This window comes from Aptenodytes patagonicus, chromosome 6 (genome assembly GCF_965638725.1).
Source record: "Aptenodytes patagonicus chromosome 6, bAptPat1.pri.cur, whole genome shotgun sequence".
In the NCBI taxonomy this organism is placed as follows: Eukaryota; Metazoa; Chordata; class Aves; order Sphenisciformes; family Spheniscidae; genus Aptenodytes; species Aptenodytes patagonicus.
In genome coordinates this window covers 24,934,020-24,956,275 of record NC_134954.1, presented here as the reverse complement: position 1 = coordinate 24,956,275, position 22,256 = coordinate 24,934,020, and the positions used below count along the sequence as shown (strand labels likewise).

The window sequence follows — 22,256 nt, the reverse complement described above, 5'->3', positions numbered from 1 at the left end:
GGAAAAAGTAAAATTTTCCAACCAGCACCTCCCCCCCCCCCCCCCATTTGATTCAGATAAAAGGAAAATCTGTTCTCTGCTTTAAAAGAGCATTGTCAGTTTTTACATTCCTACATTGGCCCATAAAAAAAAAAATTCTAATGTCCTTTAACATGTAGTATGTTCAAACGAATATAGCTTTATAGAGACTTGGAAACAAATTGTAGGACACTCGGCTCAGGTAAAAACTGCTGACCCACTATCTTAAATTTTTTTAGTCCTGAATCCTGAAAAGGAGAAAAAACTTTAGGGTTTTGTTTTTTTTCCTTCTCCACGTGTTCTATAAAACCAGGAGGGAGAAAAAGGGCTACATATGCTAAAGATACGCAGGAGTGAATTATTTTCAGAAGTACTCGTAACTATTATCTGTAGAGCATACCGTGTATGCACAATTTATGGAGTTCTAAAGAAATAATTGCTGTGATTAAAACCAGAAATGCCTTTGTTTTTGCGTCCAGGAGACTGAAAGATCCCCGATCACAGCAGCCTGATGCGTTAGGCACACTGCTGCTTGCGGCAGCTGCTCCACCTCCGAGCCGTGCTCCGAGTCGCCTGCATCACCCAGCCCACGGGAATCGACTCCGAACACACCCCTCCGACCCACGACGCTCAGCAGCGAGTTCTTTTATTTCTAAGCCACCATTCCCAGTCCCGCCTCACACACTTCAAAGATCGCTTCCAGCTTAGCCTCCCGCTCGGCAACTCCCCCAGTGCACGGAGCTGCCAGCCGGGGACGGCGCCAGACACTGCCGTGGTAGAGGATGCCTGAAACCGCTGACATAGCAATGAAGTCACGCTAACGCTACGCAGAAATTCGTACGAAGCAACCTGCCACAGGACGAAACGTGTCCTGACGGTGAGGACAACCCCGCCTCGCACACGAACACCTCCGCGCTCCACCGCCGAGGGAGCCCTCCGGCCTCGCCAGGCGGCACGCCGCGGACCCGCCCCCGCAGACGGAAGGCGGCTCTGGCCGCTGCGCGCGCCGCCCTGCCGCCGGCCGCCCACGTCGCCGCCGGTCTGGGGAGCGCCGGGCAGCGCGCGCTGCGGAGGCGTAGGGCGGTGCGGAGGCCTGTGCCGTCGAGCGCAGCCCCAGGAGGCTTCCGGGTGCTCTCTCCGCTGCTGTAGCGGAGGTTTCGGGGACCATGGTGCAGCTTTACAACTTGCACCCGTTCGGGTCGCAGCGAGTAGTGCCCTGCAAACAAGAGCCGGCGCACTTCTGCTGCGGCCGCGATGTGCTGTTCGTGGCCAGCACGGCGGCCAGCTGCAGGGTGGAGGTGTTCGCGGTGCGCGACCAGGGCCGCTGCGACCCCCTGGGCTCCTTCGCCACGCTGGGTCCCGTGCTGCGCATGGCGCACAGCGAGGCAGGTCAGTGTCGTTCGCCGCTGGGTGCGGCAGTGCTCGGCTGGGACGCGTCCGGCTCGAGTGCGGGGAGAGGCCTATGGGATCCGCCGGGCGGGCGAGGGCGAGCGGAGGCGCCTGGTCTGCGCCGGGCCGGGGCGGGGGGCGGGGGTTAGGCGAGCGGAGGCGCTCGGGGCCCCGCCGGGGCACGTCGCGGGTTCGCGGCGCCGCGGGAGGAGGGCCTCGCGCTCCCTGCCCGCCTCTCCCCAGGGCGGCTGCCTTGGCGCTGAGGGCGGGTTCGGGCGCTTCTCGTTGGGGCGGGCCGGCTGCCGCGGGCCGGGTTGGGAAGCACAAGGCCGGCGCTTGCTGAGGCACGGGCTGGTCTGAGAGCTGTGCGAGGGGCTGGAAGTGCTAGTAGGGAGTGCGTGGGCAGCCCGTTGGGCTTTTTGCCCTTTTCCTCCGCCCCGGTTGGAGCCTGTGCTCCTGCCCTAGCGGTTTTTTTATTTCAGAGCACGGGGCGGGTGATCGCTCCAGCCGATCCCACAGCTCTGCATGAGTCTATGGCTTTCCCTGGTCTTTAGAGAGCAAAACATTTTCTCGTTAACGGATATTCTGGGGGGAGGGAACCACCTTGTCTGCAATCACAACTCATAAAGTGGATTCACTTAGGAGTTAGTCCGGACCCAGACCTGTAAGTCCCTTTTTTAATGGTATGTGAAGTGTGTGCCACCCAGCAAAGAAACTTGCACTTTGGATTTCACTAGAGAAAAATTGGTGAAAACTGTTTTTGGAATTTTATGTAAGAGTTGAGAATTTACAATGTTGTTTGCAATGTACTACAGCAGGTAAAGAGCTCAAAAAGTGTGCCATCTATTCTTTTGTTTATTTTACTGATATTCTTTATATCAGTACCACTGCTTTCTTTTAAGGAGACTATCTGGTGACAATTGAAGAAAAAAGCAAAGCAACTTTCCTAAGAGCGTATATGAACTGGAGATGCATGTCTGCAGGGAGTTCTCGTGTTTGTGTTCGGATGGTTGGTCACAAGATGGAAGAGTCATATGGTGAAACCTTAAAAGAACAGATGTCAATTGTGGAAATGCCACTTTCAGATCCTCCACTGTGCATTTCATGTTGTCCTGTAAATGGAGATCTTCTTGTGGGCTGCAAAAATAAACTAGTCATGTTCTGTTTGAAATATCTGGTCATAAACCAGAATTTGACTGTGTTAGACTTTGAACGCTCCTTAATTTTACACATTGATAACCTCATTCCTGCTGAAGTTGCGTTTTGTGCCGGACATATAGCCATAACAACAGAGCTGGATGTTCTGATCCTGAAACTGGAACTGGTCCAGCAAAGCGCAGATGGGACAGAGCAATGTGCACACAGAGTTAGTACACTAGAAAAGCCCGTGGATGGAGGCAAGTACAGAAATGATTTTTTCTTTTATTTCCAAGAATCTGCTAACTGATTCCTGTTATTCTCAAAGTAGGCTCAAACAAGGTCATTGCCCTTCAGAAAATATTTCCAGATCATCTTAGGACTGTCAGCTGAATATTCTAGTGCATGAAAAGTTGTACCACCTGCAGTTGGAGGTAACACTTAAAAGAAACATGCCATCATTCTGCAGACACTTTGAGGATAGTGCAACCTCTACAGACATGGAATTAGGTCCCTGTTCTGGGGTGCCACCAGGGGCCAAATCAAGGTGGTGGTAGTTCAGTGTGCTATGTTAAAAAAAAAAAATTATCAGTGTTACTGCCCAAATAACTGTGTCTCTTCTAAGGGACAAATGGGAGGCCAAATGGAAGTAGCATCTCATGAACCTTGAAATGGACCATGCATACTGGCTTGCACACTTAAGAATGCTTCTGTGGTGATGCATATGCACTTTTGTAACTGTTAGTAGACTCTGAACCTGCAAACAAGGTGTCAGCAAATTCTCCTTTTTCAGTCCTTTGTCTTATTCAGGGGCTTGCCTTAGAATCCTAGAAATCCCAGAAATAGATTAACTCCGTAAGTTTCATTCCCATGTATTGCAAGAAATCAATCCATATGTAATCAATTCCCACCTTCCCAAAAGTATCAGATGAACACCAACAAACCTTAGGAAAATCCTTCATTTATAATTGAAGAAACTTAAAACAGAAAAAGGTGGTCTTTTAGAAATGGAAACTGTACCTAGAAAAAATTTAAACATAAATAAGACTTGTCAGATAGGGAAAATATAAACTGGAATGTTCTTCATTGAGTGACGATGGATCTTAACTCAGATAATGGCATCCTGCCCCTAGTTGTTTTTATTACTAAATGCTAAATAGAAAAGTTCGAAATACTTTCTGTGTGCTGTTAGGATTTGCTTTCCAGAACTTAAGTGAGCTTAAGATAACACAACTTTCTATCATAGCTGCCTTTTCCTTCTTAAAACCTCTCCAACCAAATGACAACATTTTTTGACGGCCAGACATTTGCAGCACAGGTTGCCTTGCACTTGCCTTATAATAAACGATTTACCTGTTCTTTCAGAAATCTTGACTCAGATATTTAGACTGTTGAGGCTTAAATGAAGGATTGTTCTCATCTTCTAGCATAGCTGTTTTCAAAATCTCATGGTTTGAGGAAGCCAATGCTAGCGAGGTAGCTGTAATTGGAGTCTTTAATTGATACTGTGTCGTATCATTTTCTTACTGCTAAATGGAATGGTTTGAACAATTAATATAGCATTTTCATTGTTCAGGCGTAAAAGATGAAGGCCCTTCAACACATACTTTGCAGCTTGAATTAGATGAGTTCATCATATGTCAGAAGCCAGTGGAACTGCTCGGGGAAGAAAGTAAGCTATGTGAGATACCCATCACACTGGAATCCACAGAGTTACCTACAGAAGACACAAAGCACTTCCAAGTGCAGTATCTGCTTTTCAGGTATTACAAATGTATTTTCCCCTTTATGGGTTAATTTACTACAAGAAACCAAAATGAGCTATGGCTCGTGTCTTGTTGAAAGAAAAATCCTGGTATTTTGACTGCTGGGGTTTTTTATAAGGTGGGTTTTTTTGTTTTGGTTTTTTTTCATTGAGGAAATAATGTGATATCCAAGAAAGCCCATTTTTGAATAGAGTAGAATATTTCAGTTGGAAGGGACCTACAACAATCATCTAGTCCAACTGCCTGACCACTTCAGGGCTGACCAAAATTTAAAGCATGTTATTAAGGGCATTGTCCACATGCCTCTTAAACACTGACAGGCTTGGGGCATCGACCACCTCTCTAGGAAGTCTGTTCCAGTGTTTGACCATCCTCTCAGTAAAGAAATGTTTTCTAATGTCAAGTCTAAACCTCCTCTAATGCAGCTTTGAATCATTCCCACACATCCTATCACTGGGTCCCAGGGAGAAGAGATCAGCACCTCCCTCTCCACATCCCCTCCTCAGGAAGCTGGAGAGAGAAATGAGGTTGCCTCTCAGCCTCCTTTTCTCCAAACTAGACCCAGAGTCCTCAGCCATGCCTCATAAGACATTCCTTCCGGCCCCTTCACCAGCTTTGTTGCCCTCCTCTGGACACATTCAAGGACCTTCACATCCTTCTTAAACGGTGGGGCCCAGAACTGCACACAGTACTCAAGGTGAGGCCACACCAACGTTGAATACAGCGGGATAATCCCCTCTCTTGACCGGCTGGTCATGCTGTGTTTGATGCACCCCAGGATGCAGTTTGCCCTCTTGGCTGCCAGGGCACACCGCTGACTCATATTCGGCCTGCTGTTGACCAGCACTCCCAGATCCCTTTCTGCAGGGCTGCTCTCCAGCTACTCCTCTCCCAATTTATACTTGTGCCTGGTGTTACTCTGTCCTAGGTGCAGAATCTGGCACTTGGACTTGTTCCATTTCATGCAATTGATGATTGCTCAGTGCTCCAATCTATCTAGATCCCTCTGCAAGGCCTCTTGTCCCTCAAGAGAGTCAACAGCACCTTCCAGTTTGGTATCGTCAGCAAACTTCCTAATGGTGCATTCGACTCCTGTATCCAGATGATTGATCAAAATATTGAACAGCACTGGCCCTAGGATTGAGCCCTGAGGAACACTGCTGGTGACTGGTCGCCAGCCAGATGTAGCCCCATTCACTACAACCCTTTGAGCTCTGCCGTCTAGCCAGTTCTTCACCCAGCACACCATGAACCGGCTCATCTCACAGTTGGAGAACTTTTGGCCTTGCAAATCCTAAGTTTCATTTTATTTGGGGAATGTGACTAGTTGTTACAATTAAACTAGAATAGAATTTTGGTGGTTTTGCAGATCTAGTGATGTTTAATGTCTGCTTTCATCATACATCCTTGTATGATGTGAAGAGCATGCATGGCAGCTTCTCTTGTGATGTATCAGAAGGGACGGTCTTTTCTCAGCATACAGAATGACAGAATCATTTAGGTTGGAAGGGACCTCCTGAGACCATCTAGTCCAATCCCCCACCCCCTCCCTCCTCAAGCAGGGTCAGCTAGAACAGGTTTTCCAGGACTCTGTCTAGTCAGGTTTTGAATATCTCCATAGATGGAGACTCTGCAACCTCTCTGGGCAACCTGTTCCAGTGTCTCGCCACCCACAGTTTTTATACTTTAATGCTGAACCGGCAAAACCAAATTTTACACACCTTATTCTGAAGCAGCTTATGTCAAATTCTGTTATTGTTTAGAGAAGCCTACTTTAAAAGATTACACACAAGACTGATTAGCAGTCCTGTCTGTGTGACCTTAATCAAGGTTCTGCCTTCTGTTTGTTTATTCTGCAGCTTTCATCAACTCCAGCTGAAGTGATACTTATCTGAGTACCTCTAAAAAAAAAAATTATTCTCCCTTTCTCCAGCTAGCAAAGGGAGTTTACCAAGTATCTTAAGCACTAAGAAACTATACTTTTTATTTTGTTAGTGATCAAAGCCATTAAACTTTTATCCAAACTGAGGAAGAATTGACATCACAGTCCAGCAGTGAATTCCAAAGCAAAGCAGAAAAAAGGATGACACATGATAGGAAAGAAAAATAGGATTGGAGGTGGCACCATGTTACATATAGCAGTTGAATAAAAAGAGAGGGAAAAAAAGGTTAAATTGAGGTTCAAATCAATTGCAGCATGTCTTCCAGTGATCCCAAACTTTGACACACATCTTGTACACAAGCAAAGAAAGAGGATTTTTGGTTGCAAGAACTCAAGATACTTTCTCTAGCTGTGCCACATGCTTCTTGGCATTGCCATGCTAATTACATTAGTAGTAGGAGTGCACGTTGTTGTTGAGTATTAAAACATCAGCTATGCCTATTACAGCTAGTGCTGTTTACTTGTCCAAAGTAGCTCATAATAATTTCTCACTGAGGTCCCATGTTGTTTTGTTTTTTTTTCTCTAGACGTTTTACACCTGACCAGTCGCCTTTTGGGTTTTGTGAAGAGACAAAGTTGCACTCTGTTCAACTGCTTCCTGTATACCAGACAGGTATATGGATATGCATGGATGAGTTATGGCCTGTGTCACAGGACACCTGGGAAAGGAAGGAGCTTCTTTGTATATTCTGTTCTGTACCCTGTTTCTGTGTGATTTATTTTTAAATTAAGGTCTTTCCTCCCTTTTCAATGATTTAAACTGAGCTTCTACTAACAAAAAAGGCTTTAAGTTTCTCCAAGTTCTGCATAAACCTTGAAATAAAATATCAATTCACCACACCAAAAGAGGAAGACTAAATCAGCTTTTATCAGTTCCCTACTAATTAATTTTAGATCACAAAACAGTCACTCTTTACATTGCATTAGTAAAATTATCCTCAGTGTTATAAGATACTAGGCTGCTTCTCATTAGTCAACAGCGGAAATCGGAGTAGTAAACCTTAATAATCATTAAGATACAGGTTACCTTTCTGCCAGGCTTTAATTAAGACTGGAAGGGATGAATGCAGATTTTAGGGGTTCACTAATGCACACTAGCTCAAGCCCCAACAGACCCATGGAATAATTTAATGCTGTATGTTATCAGTCAGCTTTACTGACTGCTCACCGAGTTTGTGGTTGTTGTCTGTTAAGTACCAAAGCCTCATTTAAGTTACAGCTGACTCAAGAGAATGAGCTACTTGCCATTTAACTCCAGCTATCATATGTTCTGTTGTGATTTACAGTCTTTGACAAGAGGTTCTGTAGAATCTGAACACAGCCTTTACCTGCCAAAGTGGCTTTATAAATAAATTCTGCCATTCCCAGCCTTTCTTTCCCTTAAGTGAGGACCTGTATTTTGGTGCATTGCAGCTGCAGCTCTGGATGAGCATTCAATCCCAGCTCATAAGTAGTTGTCTAAGATCGGGCTGATCATTCAATCCGTGGATGCTTAGTTGTGATGAATCTGCCAGGACTCTCAGATGCTGTTATGTCTATAGAATTTCTTCACTCGGTGGTACCTCCACACTTGTGTTAAAAATGCCTCCAAATGAGATAATGTGACATACAAATCTTTGACCTGTGCACTGATCTGACCCGTACGCTGATCTTCATATAGTTCTCTTCACTAGCTACTAACAAAACCAGTCTGCAACCTGGGCAGGTTTGATAGTATCTTTTAGGCATCAGGCTTGCAAAGGAATTGCCAGGTTTTGATTTATGAGGTATATAAAATGCCTTTCTTCTTGTTACATCTAGGAAGTTGGGTGACAGCCCATGAGGAAACTGGGAACGAGAGAGAACTACTGAGTCTCTTTTGCTTTTTCTCTTTACCTCATGTTGGATATCTCTACTCTGTTGGGAAGTTAGTAGAACTGATTTCTACTTACCAATATTCAGAGAAGTCAGAGCAGGCAGTTCTCACTCCGCAGTTCCTGCACGTCATTACAAGGTATTACATTTAGGATTTTGCTGATAATATTACTACCTTTCTCTATGCTGCTGCCTTTTTTTTTTTCTTTTTTTTCCCTCCCCCCTGGTATTTCCTGCATAGTCTCCTGGAACTCTCTGGGTAGGCTCATGTGATAGTGCAGCATGCCCTCCTGCTTAGGCTTCACGGCCCATTTCAACAAAGGAAAAAGATCTGATTCTCTGTAGCCTCGGCTACTTGATTTTTGCAAGTCTTCATTTTTTTCCTTCATCGTTGTGGTTTCTTCTTTACCTCTAGTGAGAACCTGCAGTGTTTCACAGTGCGGTGCAGTGCAGCAGCAGCTCGTGATGAGGATCCGTATATTGATACGACTGTGAAGGTGCACCTCTCGTTATCTCACTAAAAGAATGGGGGTAGTAGTATGGCACTTAGTTTCCTTATGTTTCCATCTGAAATCCTGTTAGTTTCTATTGGCTGAACCAATAAAATAACATCCAAAATTAATATTTTACTTCAATCTATGGCATATTGTATTTTAATGGTCTACAAATGTCTCAATGAAACAATCTATTATTGCTGTTTAAGATTCTAGACCATTAGTAGAATGTTTTCAAAAACATCAAAAGCTATAAAATCACTTACATTTTAAACTAAATTCCATGCTTTCCTGTATAAATCTGAATGAAGGGTGCAGTTTTCCCTTACTGCAGCTGATGATGTTTCTCTCTCTCAGGTCTCCTTGAAAAACCAGTTTTTGTAAGAGGAGTGTAGACACTTGAACAAGTCTGCTACCAGATACTTAGTGCATGTTTTTTTAGGAGGAGGGCTTTTGATCCTTGGAGGTCTAGACTTTTCCCCTTAAATTGTTTATCAGTAAAAATCTATTGAGTTGTAAAGATTGGGATATACGTTAATAAAAATACCAGGAAAGATAGACTGAAGTGTATTTTAAGTTAGCATTTAAGGATTTCTTTTGAGCATGTAGACAGCAGACATAAAGAAACCATAGGACAGTAGAAGTAGTATAAAATTTTCAAGAGCCAAACACGTATCTCTGCTTTCCATAGAGGTACTGAGATAAAGAATACAAACACGTGACACAATCTTTCCTGTCCCTTCTCCAGTCTCAGCTTTCTGTGTTTTCACTGGGCGTTGCATTCAGTCCATCACAATTCCTCCAGTCAGGCAACAGGCTGCCTCCTCCCTCCCTGGAGGTTTGAGGAGGTGTGCATATAACGGTAGTCTGCAGCCTGCAGTCCCTCATGGGTGTCCATACTGCAGCTTGCCCTCCACAGGCTGCAGACCCACTCTCACATGGGTCCTCCATGGGTTGCAGTCCCTCAGGGGCATTCCTGCCCTGGTGTGAATCCTCCATGGGCCACATTCCCTCAGGGGTGTCCCTGCCCTGGTACGGGTTGTCCATGGGCTGCAGTCCCTCTGGGGAGCCCCTGCTCTGGTGTGGGTTGCCCACAGGCTACATTCCCTCGGGGGTGTTCCTGCCCCAGTGTGGAGTTTGAAGTGTGATGATAATGATGGTTATTATTTGTTATTATTATTTTTCCTGCTGGTTTTTTACATCAGTTTCAGAGCTGGCTGGTTCTGGTTCTGACTAACCCAGGGCAGTTTAGAGCCTCCTGGTCACCACTGCAGCCCTCTGCCTCTTCACAAGAAATTTTGAGTTTTTTTCAGAAGGCAGGGTATACATATGATGCTGTGTTGCCTTGCTTCACTATGTATGTTAATTTGTAAAGGTGGTATTTTATCTTCTTAAAGCTGTAAATTTAGAATATTTCTGGGCAAATGAGGTTGCATTTTTCATTTTTAGTCCAGTATAGACGATATGGTAAGTTTTACCTGAAAGGTGCATATTGAACAAATCAGGGATGTAATACTTTGTATGTAATGTAAGAATAAGCAAGCAAATATAATACTTCTGTCTATAACTGCTTTTTATAAGCAGCTGAAATCAAGACTTTTATAACCATGTCAGGCAATCTTTTGCAACTTGGCCAAATTCAAACTATTTGGGATTAAGTTTTCCATGTTTCCATCTCCCTCAGGCTCAGTTATTTTGCGACACGCAGCTGAAATTGTATAGTTGCTTTGAAGAGTGAAATGATTTTTTTTTTTTAACCCATTTTTAAATTACTTATGTCATAGTTTTATGGGTATTTTTATTCTTGCTTAAGTGAAGCACTCAAAGTTAGGAAAGCCAGTGAATGTTTTTAGTGTCAGGTCATGTCCTGACATGTCAGTGTCAGGACAAAGGTTGCATTTTTTTCATTTTTTTTTTAAATTTATTTAAAGGCTTAAAGTACATACTAACTGAAATTACAAAACAGTCACTTTCCTTTATAGGCTTGTCCACCTGTCGCACTGGATGTCTGCACATTAAGAATGCAGCTTTTTATAGGACCAAGAGCTATCTGTCATTTCAAAAACCATATAATTCTTTTGACTAAGGCAAACACGGAAGATATTACTGAAAGAAGAAAGCCTACGAGAAGGATGCTGTAAGGGTTTGTGTCTTTTGGGAAGACGGTATTTATAGCTGTGTACAGTGCTGAATTTGTGGGTGTTGGAGTTGAAGAGAGGTTCCTCTGTGGGAAAATTGTTTGGAAATAATTCCCTAGTTAGTGAATGAGAACAGAAATCAAGCATTTATTTTTTTCAATTCTACTGTATTAACTGACATAGAAGAAATGAGGGTAGGGTCACAAATGCTTAAAATCAACAAAATAAGTTATTCAAGATTGTAAAAAACTTAACTTTCATAAGTATGTTAAAATAACATTACTAAGAACGTATCTGCTACTGAGAAGAAAAAATACTTGAGAAACAAAAATATGTAGGAGTACCGAAGCTACAGGCTAACAGAATGTGTTGTGGCACAGAATGAAAATGTCTTACATTTGGCTAAGGGTTCTTTCCAAGAAAAGTTATGAACATCACTGTAGTAATCCATGACAAAAGAAGGATTGGACTTCGGCCCAAGATACTCTTTGTAGCATGTATGTAGCTAGAGGCATTTGTGACTTTTTATCTATTTCCATGAGAACTGCTATTCCCATTCTTTTTTGAGGGCTTTTCATAAAACAGCTAAGCAGCTATTCTAAAACAGCTATTCAGAAATCACATTTATTAAAGTCAGTTCAAGTTCATTAACAAAAGTGGGACAGCTATAGTTGATTGAAGAGTTATTTGAACCAGTATTTCTTAAAGCCTAGAGCAGACATTTTTCAGGAGAAGATGAGGATAAGCCCATCAAGGAGAATGGTAATTCAAAATATTGTAGTTTCCTGTGTGTAAAGCACAGTTTCTTCTGTCAGTTGTGGTGTTTCAAAGATTATAGTTGGCATTTGAGGAAGATACACTTTTTGCCTTCTGTAAAGAACATAAGTTGAACGAATAGTGGTCTACTTAACACCATCATTTGAAAATAAAGATGTAAATATCCCAGAACAGTTAAAACCAAAAACCAAAAAAACAACAAAAAGAGTTGTGTTTTCCAACAGTGTTTTAACCTTAGGGCATTACAGACCTAGCCAATGTGTTAGAGTAAAAGCATTCAAATATTTTTTTACGCCATGTCTTGGCAAACATTTTAATAGAGCTGCAGGGGCAAATGTGCAGTAAGTCCTCACAGAAAGTAAGTAAACATCTTAGCTAATTTGAATTAGTTAACTTCATGTAAGTATCTGATACTACCTGGTGTTAAGCCCGGGAGAAGATGTAGTAGATAGCTCTGATGATGTTCCTGGTGTATGGACATGCTTATCCCTGTTTTGTTACTAGCCATTGTGACTTAAATTCACAACTTAACTCTCAAGCATTTACTAGCCTGCAAACATACCTATTTGTGCATTTAAATTATCAAGTGAGTGAGGGTTTTTTGGCTCCATAGTGTTTATTTGGACACTGACAACTCTTTTCCTTCTCTCCAGTTCCAGAAAGGCTGACAGCATCAAATCCAGAACAAATTCTGAGTCAGAGCCTGGTTGGAATTTATATATTATAAACACTGTTTCAACCATTCAGCTTTACAGAGAAATGGTATTGCACAACTCCTGCTTTTGTTGTTTGATGACTAAAATACTGTTAATTAATCTCTGATGCATGTCATTGCTGAATATGACGTAATGTATTTCTCATGAATAACTCATAATCCTATTTCAAATGGCTGCTGCCCTCATTAGAATTGTTCCTGTATATTCTTAATTTTTGCCAGCAGCCTAAGTATATCCTGTGTCTGTTCTAGGTAGATTATAGTAGAACTTACGAAAATGTAAAAACTGAGAGTTGCATCCATCTTCTAAGTGAGGCTCACTTACTGGTCAGAGCAGCTATAATGGACCCTAGTTTCCTTAAATCAGATGAGAAAGAAGAACTTCTAAGAGCATTCAGAGAAAGTTGCGCCGCCTTAGGAGACTGCTACAGCAGGTATGTTTTAGATGTCAAAGTGATAAAGGTGAGCTTTTGTTTCCAATAATGTAACCTTAAAATCAAAATCCATCATTCTTTGCTGTTTTACATTAGTATTGCATATATAATATAAATCTTTACGTTCTATGAGAACAGCTTAATCTAGTCATCTCTTCAGTATCTGGTTGTCTTTATTGTCACTGAACACAGAATACAATGTTATGTTGACTATGAGCTACGTATTTGCTGATACTGGTGTATCTGCAACTTTGTTTGATGTATTATTTTAGTTCTTATAAATAGTGATGGCAAAAGCATTGCCCTTAGTTGTTTTGTTCTTTTCTCCCTTCTTCTCTGTTGCCTTCAGGTTTGACACAAAGGATTACCACCTTGCTTTGCCATACTACAGAATGTCAGGTTTATCCATGACTGAAGTTTTAAAGAGACTAGTTTCAGAAGGTGATGAAATACAGACATATGAGAGAGGATTTATATTTTACTTAACTCACTCTCTTAATGAAGACTTAACTGAAGAATTAAGTAAGGTAGAAACAAGGTTTTTTTTTCCTTAAACTATTGATTTAGTTCTGATTTTCAGAACTGTGTATCAAATTTTCATTAAATTCCCTTTGAAAATGCTGAGCTGCTTATTTAGTTTTACAGTTATTCTTTTTCACGTGGTATTTATTTTCCCATTGTTGTTGACAAAATAGCAAGCAGCACCTGTGATGCTTTGGGCTGCTTTCAAGCAACATATTATGGGTTTGGCTATCATGACGCATGTTGCTAATGATCTGGTTCCCACTTGCACGCAGAGACACTTCTGTTTTAGGAAAGCTCTGCCTCAAATTTCTTTCATCTCCCATTTCTGTAACAAAATTTGAACATTGCCAAATTGTACAGGTTGGTAAAAACAATTCACCATGGTGGTGGATGTTCTCCTAGCACCCCAGAATATGGGTTGAATCACTGCCGGTTAGAGATCCTTTACTTTTACCAGTAGGGAGGAAAGAGGCAGGAAAGGCAGTGTGATTTGATAGCTAAGCTGTACTTGTCTGTTTTCTAAATTAAAAAAAAACCAAACAACAAAAAAACCCGCAATACTTTCATATGCCATAGAAGACTGTATATCTGGAAAGGTCTAAACTGTCAAATGGCTTTTATTTTAATAGGAATCAGCAAATAAAGTTCTCCAAATATTCTATCTTGCTGACCCTGTGCAGCTGCCTCATATCCTCTGCAGCCCCTGCATGAGAAATGTATGTCCTTTGACAGCTGTGAAGTATCTTCAGAAAGTAGAAAAGATTATGCCATCAGTGGTCCTGACACTTACTAAGGCTTTCATGGCTCTGAAAATGGGAGACCTGATGATGTATGAACATGAGATGGACTCCTATAAGGAGGTAAAGTATGCTGAGAGCATGAGCTATTCATCCTTTGCAAAGCCCAAGTCAGCAGGTTTGGCTTGTAGTTGTATTTTACAGTAAAAGAAACTTTCGGTCACTCGTCTTCCTCCTGATACACTGTATAGGCTCCACTGAATGTCTGCAATAACAGGAGAATCAAGGGCTGGCATATACCGCGACTGTACTATTTACCCTGCAGGTAGGGTAGTCTTATCTTGGCAAAGCCCTACCAAATAAGCAAAAGTTTTGAAGCTGTTAATTCTTGATAAATTAAATGCTGTTTACTGGGGTGTAACAAGCTCTGCAGAGCAAGTGCTCTTCAGCAGTATGGCAGGGTTGTATAGTAGCATTTTTACACCCCTCCACCTGTAATTAATATGTGATATGCCCATGAAAACACCATCTGTATGCAAACAGCCCTCATAAAATTGCTCTTGAAGCAGAATGTCCATGGTGCACACAAACTAAGGTTTCTGTATACAATTTCCCACCTTTCTTATGTGGAATCAAAGCACTTCACCCTTATTAAGATCAGATCAGAACCTACTTCAGTGCTATCAAAGTAAGAATTCCACATCAATGGGGGAAAAAATGTTAGTGAAGCAGTCTCTGCCACAGATGTTCACATGTGGTTTTAGACTGAGACCAGTCTGTAAATTACTTCTTGTTAAGGTTGATCAGGACTGTTGAATATTCAAAGGTGACAGAGCTTGAAATACAGACTCTTTCTGAGAGTGAGATATTGGAGGTCTAAAAACTTTTAATATAAACTGATAGCTGTTCCAAAGTTAGATACCGTGCTTCAGTAGGAGGAATCCTGGAGAGCTTTCCAAGTTAGCAGTTTTTGAATTGCAAGGTGGGAACTGTGGAGAGCTGTTTCAACAGTGATGTTCAGCACCACCTGCTTTCTAACCATTTACGGCATGATCAAGTGCAATTGCCATGTTGTGAGCAAACATACACATTCCACTGCATGGATGTTATTTAGAGAATAAGGTAGCTGGGGGTTGGGTGTTGGGTTTTTTGTTGTTTTTTTTTTTTCTTTTTAATCTGACCTATTAAAAAAATGTTCTCTTGCACCTCACCTTTAAAAAGCATTTTGTTGCAAAGTAGAAAAAGAACATTTTCAGAAAGATAAAAAAAGATAGTTTGCATGCATAGCGGGGTGAAATCTGAATTTTCTTCCTAGGTCTGCCTTATATTTCCTGTGTAATTCATTTAATCTGTTTAGGCATCATTTCCCCATGGTCTTTGAAGTGCAAATAGTATCTTGTCATGCTTACCTTCAAAAGCACACAGATGTCCAGAAACAACTTATCATTGCACATAGTGCAGCACATTTTGATTATTGTTTCAGGGGTATTTTCAAAATAAAAATCATACTTCAGCAAAGTAGTCTACTGAAATTTCAGCCAGTGATTTTTCAAAACACCGTCTGTATTGAATGTCTTGGATTTCATAGTGAAATCTTTCTTATGTGCACAGTAACTCCAGATTTCAACAGCGTGTTACTTTCCGTGTTCAGGCAAATGGCCTTTTGCTCAGGAGTCACTGCTTCAGCACACGGTTTGGAGCTCGGTCTGTGGAGAGCTATTCTATAAATTGCAGAAAGGATTTATTTCCTTCCCCTGACTTTCCTTCATTTCATCTATGTAAACTTCACCGCCTGAGGAAATACTGAGTTTGCTGAGTTGAATCATATATGGATTGAATTCTTTACCTGATTTATATCTGACTATGTTTGTAGACAATACTGGCTTGTGGCTTCACTGGGCAACCAAAACTCTTGAGACAGCATAAGAAAGGAATTGTTACTCCAACTGAGTTTGCTGTTCACCTGAAGGAGATGCAGCCTGGTTTACTGGTGGCTGCCACTGTGGCTTTACATGAGAACAGTAAAATTGAACTGGAAGAAGCAGATACCTTTTTCAAGGTTGGCCTGTGATCATTTTTTGCTTCTATTTTTCTCATAGTGATGTTGTTATGGGTAAGCAAAGCAGCCTCGGTTGCCCCTTCGCTCACATTTCAGCATTTCTTCAGAAAGAGGGAGATGAGGGTTGGATATATTCCAGTCATGATAGATAACTATAGAGTCAGTAACTGGACCTTCTGGAAAGAAATACTGGTTAAATCAAGCAAAAAAAAAAAAAATTCCATTAAGTTCTCTGTTTTGACCCTGTCATTTGAATGGAGAATACCCTGATCTTAGAGATCTTTCAATGGCTTCGTAGTAATTGGGCTTCCTAAGGCTACTGAAATGTAACAGAATTTAGATAAATCACTTCCATAAGCTCCTTCTGAAGAAATCATTAGGATTGAAACATACTTACAAAGAATCAGACTTAAATATGAAGGTATATAATGTTCTGATGTTCTATATAAATTTCTGAAAGAAGAGTGGGTCTCTGCAGTTTATGAGAAGAAAGATAAATAGAATAGTTTTTCTGGTGTCACTGAAGTTTTCTTTATTTAGATAGGGAATAGACAAATCTTTTTTCTTTTCTCTACAATGAATAACATTGTTTGGATTAAAACCATGTATTCTTCAATGTAGGTATGTTGCAGTCTTATATCTGCTACTGTGAAAGACCTGTATCAGAAATACCAAGTCATGAAACTCAAATTAGAACAAGTGGTGTTGTGTAAAGCCAGTTGGAAACCAAGTAAAAATCCTTTTCGCTGACACACCAGACCTTAAAGCATCTCCCTCGTGGGTCCTACCATTATACCCAACTGAGCTACACAGCATCTCTTATCATGGCCTTAGATTCTTCTTTCGAAGACACCTGCTTGGCTATTGGCATATATAAAATCCTCCAAATTAGCAGTCTGTAAATACTTGCTGATAGTGTCCTGACATTTCTGGCAGTGGAGTAAATCTTGAAGAAGAAATCAAATCTATCATTTAGAATTGATTACCTTAAAATCATTCCATGAACTTTTTACTCTGCCTAGCACTGTATTATGTAGAATCACATCCATTAGAAATACATCAAGACAAAAAAGGAACCAAATTCTGCTTCTAGTAAAAGTGAAAAACTGTTCCTCCTGTTTCTTCTAACTTCTGCTACTAGTAATTACCATAGTCTGTGCTAACTTGCTGTCTTCTAACGTTTTTTTTCTTAGATGTTGGGTAGTAACAGTGAAAACACTATTCCTCAGCTCCTGGTGGATTTCTGGGAAGCTCTTCTTGTAGTGTGCTCTCGGGAAGAAATACTTCAGGAGCTTTTATTGAGGGTTACTTCTCAGTATGTTTGGAGAATATCAAATAAGCAACTTCCCGAGACTAAGCCATTGAAAACAACAGAGGATCTGGTAAGTACACCGCTCAGAGGAAGTTTTATGACTGCATTGTCCTTTCAAAATCTATCCAAATACTACCCTTAGTATTTTAACTCTGGACAGTTTATCTCTTGAAAGAAGCAAGACTGAAAACAAATAAGGTAGTGTGCAGTTACCAAATAGGTATTGCTCTCTCTGGGGAGTCCTACTCTTTGGGGACATTTGCAAATATACTTCCAACAGGAATCTCAGCTCTGGACAGAAATAAGGGCTAAAATGAAACAGTGAGAGTATGTCAGGTGGAGTGTTTGCAATTTTACAAAGCTGACTAAATGAGAAAAATTTGTGAATGATGAATTTTAAAGGATTCTGAATGGGAAATCTGAAATACAGAATTAAATAGAAGTTTCCAGTTTATTTGTTACTAAATTGTATGAAGCAGAAGAAAGAGTAGCTGCTATTCTAAATTATGCTATTTGACAGTAAAATTTTCTTCACTTGTGGTGGGTTTCATATGGAACTGTCGCTAACAGAAATATTTATTTTATTGCAACTTGATTCTTTCTTGTATAGATAAACTCCTGTAATCATTTTGGGTTGATTTTCCCGTGGGTAACTTCCATAATGTCAGTGGGATCTCCATCTGATCAAGATTACCATGAAGATATCTCAAAACTACAGGTATGAAACCCTTAAATCTTGCTGTTTACAGCTTAGATCCATTCTGCAAATGTTCATGTATGTATGAACAACTTTCTCCAGCAGACTCCCCTCCTCCTTCTCCTCCAGGTTATCCAAGTTGAACTAAAAGGCCCATTGAAATGATGGAAGAAAAAAATACTGAAGAGAGATGTCGATAACAATGATACTTACATTTGCAGTCCACTCTAAACTTGCTTTCTCAGTTTTCAGTAACATTTATTAAAGGAAATATTATTTCAAAATTATTCTGATAAGTAAGGGCTTCTGTTCTAAAGTTATGGTTAGCGGTTTTTTGCAAAGTTTGTCTTAAATCCAAACAACACTTTTTCTTCTTGTCTTCAGTCTCTTTTATGTAGTCAGTCAATCAATATAGCTTCAGCTCTGCCTGTCTTGGAGCCTCTGACAGAGGCTGGCAATGTCGGCCTCACCATCCATGTTCTCTGCAGTACCCGTCTGGGCAAGTATGAGGAGGCCATTGACCAGCTTCTCAAAAGGTGTCCTGATGCAGCTGTATCATACGCTCAGCATGAGCTGAAAGATGACAATCGGGTGAGCTACTTTCGTTAAAGCTGTTCAGTATTTTTTGTTTGTTTTGTTTTTTTCCTAACTAAAATGCTGTTGTGTACAGATGGACCCTGACTGGATCAAATAGCCCAGCTTTCAGAGAAAGTAAATTGCTTAGCTTGCTTTGAACCTCTTCCTTGGCATTTAAATTCCGTAACTCAGTCCCCACTACTTTTAATGGAATTTTTTTTCCCCAGTTTCTTCTGTGACTTCTTGTATTCATTCTAGTAAATTTAAAGCATAGCCTTTTCAGATGGCCAGTGCCTCAGAAAAGGGAGAGTAATATGTTCTTTTTCCACTGTAAATGAAAAACTAGCTAGTTTCTCACTAATCAGTGTTCAAAATTGCTTGACAGTGTTGTATGACGTGAAATTTTAGTAATAAGCTAACTGATAAGAGATCATGGTCCTTCAAATAAAATCACACTTAAATATGTTCTTCCTGTGTTCTAGTGACATCTTCTGACCTTATAACATCAGAATGGTACTGGTGCACTAGTGGAAAGATTACGTTCTTTATGTCCCATTTTCCCTTAGGCCTCTATACAGTTTTAATTCTGGAACTGATTTTATTCCAGTGTTCCAGGAGTACAGGAGTTTACTTCCATTGCCCACCACAGGTACTTAATTATTTGTGCACAGTTTTGCTGGCCAGAGTCAGCAAAGGTGATCCTCTACCGGCTGGATGTACTAGAACTGTTCAAAACCAATAGTGTCTTTGATTGTTTCCACGTTATAGAGTTGAATGTGAGATTGCAGTACTGAATCTGAACACAGGTGGAAGAAAACAGTTACCATGTATAAAAAAGAAGAAAAGACATCCCTTCCCCTCTCTCCGTTCTTATCAACAAAATTATACACAAAACATAATTCACTACTACAGCTGTTGGGAGTAGACAGATTAGGTCAGGAGACAGAGCAGCGTTCTTATAGTAATGCTATTCACCACTTTGCATGGAGCTGTTCGGAGGGAAAACCTTAATTTTCTGACTGCATCAGTCTTGCTAATTATGGGACTTTTTTCTCTTACAAACTTTTATCTCTAGAGGCACTAGGGGGCACTGTGTAAAAATTTTCGAGTATAAAAAGACCGCACTGAAAATTGAAAATGCAACATGTGCAAAAACACTGCATTTCAAAACAGCGTATAAATTAATTATTGAGTTCATCGTAACCTACCTGTATTTGTACACATCTGAGCTTAGTTAGTGTATTTTTAGCAGGTCTTTCATACTCTCAATTGCAGTCCTTGTTAATTTACACTTTTGCTGTGGGTTTTTGTGGATTAGGCTGTGTGGTGGAACAAGCTGCTTCCTGAACTTTGCAAGAGAACCAGACTTGCTGGAAATGACTGCCCCGTTCTTATTTCATCACTGAAAGGTAAATAAATTGATTGCAACTCAACTCCAGAAGCCTTTGTACATCATCTGACATTCTAAATACTGTTCAGGCTAAGGACTACTGATGTGATAATTTGGAAAAAAAAGGGGACCTTTTTCTACAGTTAAAGCTAATACAGCTCAGCAGGCTTTCTAGTCATTAGCACAGCATTCTGCAACGTATAAAAATCATGGCATTCATTTTGTATTGAAAACAGTTAAATTGTGGAAATCATATTGTTTCTATATAGGTCAAGAATAGATACCATTAAAAAAACTACTAAATAGAACTAATAGATAGTAATTGGTTTTTTTTCTAGGCTAAGTGACTATATGGTTCAAAGCAGTGACAGCTGACAGGATACTATTGATAAGCCAGTGGGTGTTTAAGTGTGTATTGACGATTAGGTCATAGACTGAAAAAACCATGATGAGTTACTACTAGAAGTAGAGAAACCAACCCTGGTAGTCAACGTAGTCCTATTGTTACATGTTTGTAGGAAGTCAATAATATTGTGTATAGCTGAGGGGCCAGTGTATTTGTTTTGACAGAGTAAGAAGATTGAATAAAGCACATATTTTTAAATAACTGCCAGTGTAATGCCTGAGGGCAGAAAAACAGCATCATGGGGTTGCACTGTGCAGCACAGGTTGCCATGCTCTATCATAAAGTTCCAGTTTCTACTGCTAGTGGTTTTTTTGTTGAAACGTTTTCATGCAGTAACTGTGCTGTAATCGCTTAAGAACATAATGTTAAACAGCTTGGTCTGAGAAGCTGCTTGCATAACATCCTATTTTACAGATAGTGCTGAGTTAGGGTACTAGTATAGATTTCTAGTGCTTCCTTTGCATTCCGTACAAAACGTGAAGTACTAGATCAGACTCCGTAAGCATTAGTGCCACATGTAGACCTGATGAACCAAGATAGAGGTATGGTTTTAATCTAAGACATAATTTTCCATTTACTTTTGAGATTTCCTATAGTTGTATTTGCTCCCAAATGGGTGTGTCTCAAATTTAATTCCAGTTGCAATATTTAGATAATTTGATGACTTCAATTAGTAATTATATTGTTAATGTTTTTTTGTTTCTTTGTTCTAAAACCAAAATACCTAAACAAGATTTTTTCCCCTGCTTTGAGCAGAAACTTTATCAGTTGTTGCAACGGAACTGGAACTAAGGGATTTCCTCAGTCTTCTACCAGAGGATGGAACTGCAGCATTTTTCCTGCCACATCTTCTTCACTGCAGCCAGAAGAAGCAGCTGACCTAAAACAATGAAAGTCTAATATGCACTGAAATACAAAGAATGTGCTGGAATAAAAAAGTAAATGAAACAGACAGTAGAACTACATATAAGGTACTGTGGGACTCCCCTCACATAAATCGCCTTATTTCTCAGTTGAAACCTAATGACAACTATTGAATGACAGCTATTGTCTGAGGCAAAGCATCTGTTTCGAAGCTAATACTATTACACTCAGGCAAAGGTCAGCAAACCAGAATTCCTGCCGGGCAGAACTGAATGGTAGTTGGACTGGTAAAAACATAGGTGTTCAACTGTTAGGCAGGATCACTCATCTTCTCAATCAGGGTGAACTTATGGCCAAAGCAGCTAGAAAATACAGACTGTACAGTACAATTGGACATACAATGTTCACTGAAACTAACGCAGGGAGTCAGTCTTAAGTCTAAGTTAGTTGGATCACTGACCTAGGGAGGAGTTTAAACTCAGACATGTGTCTAACTGTATGAGTAAAAGTAAGTGCCTTACTCTTCCAAGTGGAATTGGGCCCCACTTACTTCATTTTGCAACATAGACATTCCCTTGAATTCCAGCTGGCAAAACCAGTCAGCTGCTCTGTCATTTTAATTACATACTCATGCAAGTGTTAAAATGAAAATGTTTTCATTTAGCAATTCACAAAAAAAGGCCATAAATCAAAGAGAAACGGAAGTGTTCCCAAGGGGAGTGGAAGATATGGACTACCGCTTACTTGCTGGTTTTTGGTTTTTTTCTTCTCCTGTTGTACTCAGTCAGTAGACAAGTATTTGAAGCATTGCTAGGTCACAAATCCAGCTGAAAACTCTTTATTTCTTCTAGGTTTTTTGGTAAGCGTCTCTGGTACTTGTGCATGTATGTACTGATGTTTATCTTTCAGACAGTTTCAGGCAGAAAACATCCTTCTGTTCCTTCAGCTGGAATTCAGTCATAATAAACTGTCACAAAGTTTATGACCTTCTTATGAATGTAGTTTGTTTTTTTGAGAATCTACCAC

The 22,256-nt window shown here is 40.6% G+C and overlaps 1 protein-coding gene across 3 annotated transcripts; it reads left to right on the top strand.

The window, feature by feature from the left end:
* Window positions 1-1,081: 1,081 nt before the first annotated feature.
* HPS3 (HPS3 biogenesis of lysosomal organelles complex 2 subunit 1) lies at window positions 1,082-22,212 on the top strand. 3 transcript variants are annotated; one of them, XM_076341585.1, is made up of 17 exons: window positions 1,082-1,407; window positions 2,310-2,804; window positions 4,121-4,307; window positions 6,780-6,865; window positions 8,053-8,245; window positions 8,522-8,603; window positions 10,583-10,737; window positions 12,169-12,277; window positions 12,483-12,664; window positions 13,014-13,191; window positions 13,870-14,049; window positions 15,800-15,985; window positions 17,179-17,367; window positions 17,908-18,015; window positions 18,379-18,585; window positions 19,889-19,979; window positions 21,123-22,212. In XM_076341585.1, exons 1-17 carry the CDS (start codon window positions 1,185-1,187, stop codon window positions 21,248-21,250), a joined length of 2,979 nt encoding a protein of 992 aa, XP_076197700.1. In that variant the 5' UTR covers window positions 1,082-1,184; the 3' UTR covers window positions 21,251-22,212. The 3 variants fall into 3 exon arrangements, with proteins under 3 accessions (XP_076197700.1, XP_076197699.1, XP_076197702.1); XM_076341584.1 differs by having other exon boundaries at window positions 13,819-14,049; XM_076341587.1 differs by lacking the exons at window positions 18,379-18,585; window positions 19,889-19,979; window positions 21,123-22,212 and adding an exon at window positions 18,124-18,367 and having other exon boundaries at window positions 13,819-14,049.
* The last annotated feature ends 44 nt before the right edge of the window (window positions 22,213-22,256 follow it).

What these genes read in the sequence shown, in the direction of transcription:
- HPS3 (XM_076341584.1), top strand. Translation starts at nt 1,185, where the DNA reads ATGGTGCAGCTTTACAACTTGCACCCGTTCGGGTCGCAGCGAGTAGTG. An exon ending in TTCAGCTTTACAGAGAAATG is followed by an intron (nt 12,278 to 12,482) that starts GTATTGCACAAC and finishes TGTCTGTTCTAG; the next exon opens with GTAGATTATAGTAGAACTTA. An exon ending in AGATGGACTCCTATAAGGAG is followed by an intron (nt 14,050 to 15,799) that starts GTAAAGTATGCT and finishes CTATGTTTGTAG; the next exon opens with ACAATACTGGCTTGTGGCTT.